The sequence below is a fragment of the Orycteropus afer genome, unplaced genomic scaffold (genome assembly GCF_000298275.1).
Source record: "Orycteropus afer afer isolate SDZICR_OR568_19922 unplaced genomic scaffold, OryAfe1.0 scaffold00162, whole genome shotgun sequence".
Classification (NCBI taxonomy): domain Eukaryota; kingdom Metazoa; phylum Chordata; class Mammalia; order Tubulidentata; family Orycteropodidae; genus Orycteropus; species Orycteropus afer.
Window position 1 is genome coordinate 1768690 of NW_006921749.1, and position 7160 is coordinate 1775849.

General features: G+C 33.7%; 1 protein-coding gene across 1 annotated transcript in view; it reads left to right on the forward strand.

Annotated features, from left to right (window-relative positions):
- Window positions 1-3720, forward strand: part of ADAD1 (adenosine deaminase domain containing 1) — a 74242-nt gene extending 70522 nt beyond the window's left edge. Inside the window, exon 11 of the mRNA XM_007946454.2 lies at window positions 3607-3720. Within this exon, the coding sequence (XP_007944645.1) occupies window positions 3607-3720 (114 nt within the window). The remainder of the gene's footprint in view (window positions 1-3606) is intronic.
- Window positions 3721-7160: the final 3440 nt, after the last annotated feature.

Here is a 7160-nt window from a genome sequence, read left to right on the forward strand (position 1 = left end):
TCTGTCTGTTAAGGCCATCCCATTTGTGGTATATTCTTGTCAGAGTGACATTAGATAACCAGAACACTACCTATTTGTGGTGTTTCTGTTGCAGGCAGCCTTAGGTAACAAGGTAGAGATCATGATGGTTAATTTGTGTGTCAACCTGGTTAGGCTGTGGTGCCAAGTTACTTAGTCACATACTAGAGTACATGTTACTATGAAGGTATTAGATAGGAGTAACATTTACAATCACTTGACTTTAAGTAAAGCTTATTGCATTCCATAATGTGGGTGGGCCTCATCCAGTCAGTTGAAGGTCTTAAGATCAAGAACTGAGGTTTCCTGAAGGAGAAGGATTCTGCCTTAGTGCTGTAAATAAACATCCTACATAATCACTCCCTGCCATCTTGCCTACCAGTTTGGGACATAAAACTGCCGTAGTTTCTTTTTTGATACATTTTCCTTGATCTTCCTATTATTGATTTCTAATTTTATAGCATTGGTTCCAAGACGATGCTTTGTAGTATTTCAGTGTTTTTTTTTTTAATTTATTGAGGCTTTTTTGTGTCCTAACATATGGTCTGTTCTGGAGAATGATCCACATGCACTGGAGAAGAATGTGTATTGTGCTTTTGTTGGTTGTAGTGCTCTGTACATGACTGTGAGGACAAGTCAGTTGATTGTGTTGTTGAGTTCTTCTGTATCTTTGTTGAGTTTTTTTCTGTTGTTCTGCCCCTCCTTGAAAGTGGTATGTTAAAGTCTCCTACTAATATTGGGGAATTGTCTGTTTTTTTCTTTCTATTTAGTTAATATTTGATTTATGTATTTTGGAGCACTTTCATTGGGCGCGTAGATATTTATTACAGTGATGTTGTTTTGGTCAGTTGACCCTTTTATCATATAGTGTCCTTCTTTGTCCTTTATTCTGTTTTTCACCTTGAAGTCTGTTTTATCAGAAATTAATATTGCCACTCCTACTCTTTTTTGGTTGCCATTAGCTTTGTTTATTTTTTTCCACCCCTTAATTTTTAATTTGTTTTTATCTTTGTGTCTAAGGTAGGTCTCTTGTAGGCAGCATATCCATGGGTCTTCTTTTCTTATCCAGTCTGCCACTCTTTTTCTCTTGACTGGTGCATTTAGTCATTCACGTTGAATGTCATTAGTGATAGGTATGAATTCATTGCTGTCATTCTGTTGTGTTTTTGGTTATTACCTTATTCCAAATACTTTTCTTTGCTGAGCTCATTTTTTTATCAAATATTTCTTCTCTTTTCTTCATTGTTGTTGGTTTTGTGCTTACTAAGCCCATGTGTTTTTCTTCTTTCCGAGTTTGCTTAGTATGATTGTTAATTTTCTTTGTGGTTATCCTGAAGTAGACTTTTATCTCCCTAAGTCTGGAACAGTCTGTTCTACAAAGATATTGTCCTGTCTTCCTCTCCATTTGGAAGTTTTGTAATTAAAATTTTTATTCCTTCTATTTGCTCTGTTGCTGGTGTTGTCTACAGATTGACTCCCTTATTTCTCTGTGTACATTATTTTATGAGCTTATTTTGAGCATCTATTTCTGGTTTGGTTTCTGAGTGGTGGTGTCAAGTGTCTTGATTTTAATTTGTTTTTCTCTGTTGCAGGTTCTCTATGGAAGGATTCCCTTTAGCATTTGTTGTAGGGCTAGTCTGATTTTTACAAATTACTTTAATTTCTGTTTGAGAATGTCTTGATTTTACTCTTGTATTTGAGGGACAATTTGGCAGTATATATAATTCTTGGTTGGCAGTTCTTTTCCTTCAAGGTATTATATATGCCATCCCATTGCCTTCTTGCCTGCATGGTTTCTGCTGAGAAATCAGAGCTTAGTGTTATTGGTTGTCTGTTGTACGGAGTTTCTAACCTGTCACCTGACATACAGATTTTGGACTTGCCAGTCCATACATGATCCAATTGCTAAAATAAATTATTCTCTCTTCTCTTTCTATGTGTATGCAAGTTTGTGTGTATGTATCTTATTGGTTGTTTCTCTAGAGAACCCTAAGACAAGGCCAACCTAAAACAGCCAAAACAATCTTAAAAAAGAACAAAGTTGGAGAATTAACAATTCCTGATTTCAGAGCTTATTACAAAGCAAAATATCAAGACAGTATGGTACTGGAATAGGGGTAAACATGTAGAATAACAGAATATAATTAAGAGTTCAGAAATAAACTCTGACATTTAAATGGTCAATTGATTTTTGACAAGAGTGCCAGAACTATTCAGTGGGAAAAAACAGTTTCTTCAACTAGTAATTCTGGGACAACTGTTTATCTACATGCAAAAGAATGAATTTGAACCCCTGTGGCATACTATATACAACAGTTTTCTGAAAATGGATCATAAACCCTACATGTAAGAGCTAAAATTACAAAACTCAAAAGAAAACATAGGGGTAAATCTTCATGACTTTGTTGATAGGAATGTAAAATGGTACAACCACTTTGGAAAACAGTCTGGTGGTTTCTTACAGAGATTACAGACCATGTGATCCAGCATTTCTACTTCTAGGGATCTATGCAGGAGAAACAAAAACTATGTCCACACAAAGACTCACATGGTTGTTTATAGCAGTATTATTCATGATAACCCCAAACTGGAAGCAATGCAAATACATGTTCATCTACTTATGATTGTGTAAACAAAATGTTGCATAGCCATACAATGAAATACCGATCAGCAATAAAAAGGAACAAACTGTTGATATATGAGCTATCATAAATGAATATTAAAACATTATGCTAACTGAAAGAAGGATGAAACATCAGAGTATAGTATTCATCTGTTTATATGAAATTTCTGGAGAAAGCAAAACTAGAGATAAAAAAAATAGATTAATGGTTGCCTGGGGTTGGGATAGGAAATACAAGTTGACTTCAGGTGGGCACAGTGGAACTTTTGAGGAATAATGGAATATGTTTGAAAACTGGACTGTAGTAATCATTGGACACCTATGTAAATTTACTTAAAATCATCAAGTTGCATACTTAATAATAGGTGAATTTTATGTTATATAAATTATACATAAACAAAAAATTCATCCTTTTTATTTATAAAAAAATGGGAGGAAATATACCACAGCCTGCCATCTGGCTTACCAAATGGAAGCTATCTATAGGTTTGAGATTACAGGTGAATTTCATTTCTTTCTGTATTTTTAAGGAGCTCTGGTGGTTCAGTGGTTAAGGTATTTGGCCGCTACCAGAAAGTCAGCAGTTCAAACCCATCAGCTGCTCTGTGGGAGGAAAATGAAGCAATCTATTTCTGTAAAGATTGACAGCCTTGGAAACCCTGAGGGAGTCACAATGAATCAGAATTGACTCGATTGCATTGAGTTTGACTTTGGATTTTCTATGTTTTATCTGTGTCTCAGATTTTATATAATGAGTATGAATACTTTTTTGATGAAAAAAAGAAGAAAAATTGCCTATTAGTGTATTGGGAAGGATATGAAAGCTTTTAGCTTTTGACATACTTTTGAGAAAAAATAGAAATTCAGGAGTTTTAAAAAAATCAAACTAAAGGAACAAGATTAGAGTTATTTTCATAAGTCAAATTCTGCCTATTTTCTATAATTCAGTTTATTTTCCCTTCTAGTGTATGTCTGGATCCTATCAAGAAGCAAAAACTTTGCTGAAATCCTACTTACAACAACATGGATATGGCTCCTGGATCGTAAAATCTCCCTGTATAGAGCAATTTAGTATGTGAATTAGGCAACCCCTTGTCATATTAAAAATCTTGTACTTTTTGATGTGTTTGACTAGTAAAAATGTTTTAAAAATATTAATGGCTTTCAACTTTCAAAATCAAGGTTGTGCAAACAGCAGTAGCAAATGCAAAACATTTGTTAAATATTCATGTCAATTTACATGAAAATATTAAGGGTCTTTTAATTTTTTTATATTTTGGAAAAAGAATTACTTGATTCATTATGTAGCATTCTGTATTTATTTTTATAATCATTTAAAACCATGACTTTTTTTTAGAGTTTAGAAGAAAATTCATTTGCTCTTTAAGTTTTTACATTAACTATAAAGCTATCCATGCAGCTAAGATATTCAGTGTTGTGTAGCTAGCATCTACCTCAAGTGTTGTTTCAGGTTTTTTTTAATTAAAAATTATAAGTCAAGAATAAAAATAATAATTCTTATTTATTTGTTGATTATTTCAACAGATATTTGAGTACTAAATATTTGCCACTCACCATGCTAGGTACTAGTAAAAAGACAATAGTTAAAACATCTCTCATGTCAAAGGAGTTCATGAATGCAAACTCTACATATAAATGCAGAAAAATGCTAACTATGTTAGGGAACAGTTTGATAAATCAGTTATATTGATTATAGAGGATTATCATATATGCTTTATATAGGATTGAGCCTTTTCAAGTGAAGTTACATTTTTCCATACAACCTTCGTTCCTTAGTTTTAATCACGATGTATTAAATACTATTGGTTTTTAGACTGTGTCCCACTTAGCTTGGATCTTTATTAAGCTTACAAGTCTCATACCCACTCTATAGAAGCTATTACAGTATCTAATTAACTTGATGTGAATTTTTTTTTGCTTTTACTATTTTTAAAGTATGGTAAGTTGAGTTCATGTACAATGAAGTTCTGAAAAAACATTTATCTTTCAGTAATATAGACTATACTTATTCATACTCAGTTAAACCATGTGAAATTGACATTTTTTGTGGGTTAAAAGGGGTCAAATATGGGCAGTTTCATATGGATCAACATAAATATATTAATAAATTCCATTTCCATCAGATATTTATTGCTTATTTCTCTAAATTGGTATTCCTTGTTAAATATCTTTTGTCTCTTTCCTGGAACATTTCATTTAAAAGTGAACTTCCAGCCTTTATTTTCATTGATTTATTTCTCTTTGTTAGTAAATTTGCCTTGCCAAATACAAAATTTTTACCTTTTATTGGCTCTTCATTTCTGTGGGTGTTTTGCTTTTAGCTGACACATACAGAATATTGAAAAGTACAAAGTGGTTAATAAAATTGCCTCTGAAGTCCTACATAATTCCCAAAAGGCCCTGAATTAGGCATTGCAGTGAGAATCAGTAAGAAACAGTTTCTTTCCTCAAGAAATTTGCAGTTTTAAGGGGAAGATGAAACAAATATATCCAGCTGTTTTATTGACAGAATCTAAAAAGTACCACATACATAGCCAACATGTAGTAATTTGAGTACTCCTGTAGATTATGTCCTATGTACACTCAACTATGTGTGGTATTTTTGTTCATAGAAATAAAGGGTTATATATTGTAAATTCTTTAATCACTTGGAGCTCAGTTCCTTTTCTTTATTTTTTAAGGATGATCCTGATACTAGCCATTTCATTCTTTGTTCAGGATGGAGGTGTGATAGGAAGGATCCTAACACCAAAGCAGCTGTACTTTTAAAACTTTTATTATGTGCTGCTGTTGTACATAGGAGCTCTGGTAGCGTAGTACCTAAGGCATTTGACTGCTAACCAGAAGGCTGGTGATTCACACCCATCATTCACTCCTCGGAAGGAAGATAAGGCAATCTACTTCTGTAGTGATACTGCCTCGGAAACCCAAGGAGGGGTCACTACGAGTTGGATCCGACTCGACAGCAGTGTTTGGTTTTTGGTTTTGGTACTGTTCTACATGATATTCTGCTCAAAGGAAAGCAAACTTTTAAATTCAAAGTATTTAATTTCTAAATTTGTTCAAAACCCAGTTAGATAAAAAGCACTTAGACTTACATATAAGAAGCGTTTGTTTAGCTCTAAAGTTCTTTTATCTGAGACGAAGGTTAAAGGATGGGTAGGTAAAATTTAGTAGGCTGAAACAGGAGAGAGAATGCATTCCACTTGCAAATACTAAAGCAAAGATTAGGGGCAAATTGTTACATTTTTGAAGCCAGAGAATAGGACACTGGTTAGAAAAAGCTGTGAGTTTAATCTAGCAGAGGTTCTTAGTCTGGTATGGAGAAGTGAGCCCTTGAAGGATTTTGTGTAGTGAAGTAACATTCTTCAAGATTTTCTTTGTTTACTTGTTATTATAGAAATGGTCAAGATAGGGACTCTTATATATACACATACACACATATATACACATACATATGTGTGTAACAATAATTCTATTACCACTTCTGAAAAATTATTACTCATTCTACCATTATGCCATAAATGTTGTTCAGTGTTGGAATCAGATTCAAAAATCAAGCCTATATTTTGCAGTATGTGTGTTGAGTAAGTATTTACTAATCTATAGATATTCTCCCACTCTTTTTTTTTTTTTTTTTTTTACTCATAACTGTTGGGGAAAAAGGGTCCTTTTCCTGTAGCGTTTCCCCACACTCAGGATTTTGCTACTTACATCTCCATGAGTCCCTTTGTCCTCTCTGATTACTGAAATTAATACTTGAGTCTAGAAGCTTGAGCAGACTCAGATTCAGTTTTTTAGTGAGCAATACTTACTTCATACACAAGTTTTGTAAACTTTCATGATAAGACATAAAATGTTTGAGTTGTCCTTATTTAAGTGATGTTAGCAGCCATTGATGGTCATTGCCTAAATCCATTATTACTTCATTAGGTGTTGCAGGTGAAACTCAAATTTTTTCTATTAAAAGAAACCCTCTCCTAAGTTATTTGGTTACCTGATTGTGTAGTTGGTATGGAAAAGGCAAGATTATTTTCCCTTTCTTTACATTTTCAAAATAATTTTTTGATTTCTTGTTACCTTTAAAGTTGACAAATGTTGACAAATGACAAAAGTTGACAAATGACAAAATTTTTTTAGTATCATTATGAATTCATGAATTTAAGCATATTTATGTTTGACTCTCTTGCAATTATTATTCATAATAATGCCCAAGTTGTTCTTTGATCAGTGTAAAAACTGCGAGGAGGCCACATGTTCTGACCTCCTCTAATCTCACAAGAGGAAGACAGCAGTAACCCAAGGCCTATTACTGCAAGGACAAACATGCTGCCTCCATCCAGCCCTTTCACCAACCGTTCCTCCCAAAGCACCCACCACCTCTCTCCTGGGCTTGATAATTGTCTGCAGTGGCCACACAGAACTCACAGATTACAGGGTTTATTAGGGAAGCACCAGGCTACAACTCAAGTTCAGGAAGAACGCTCAGTCTCTCTCC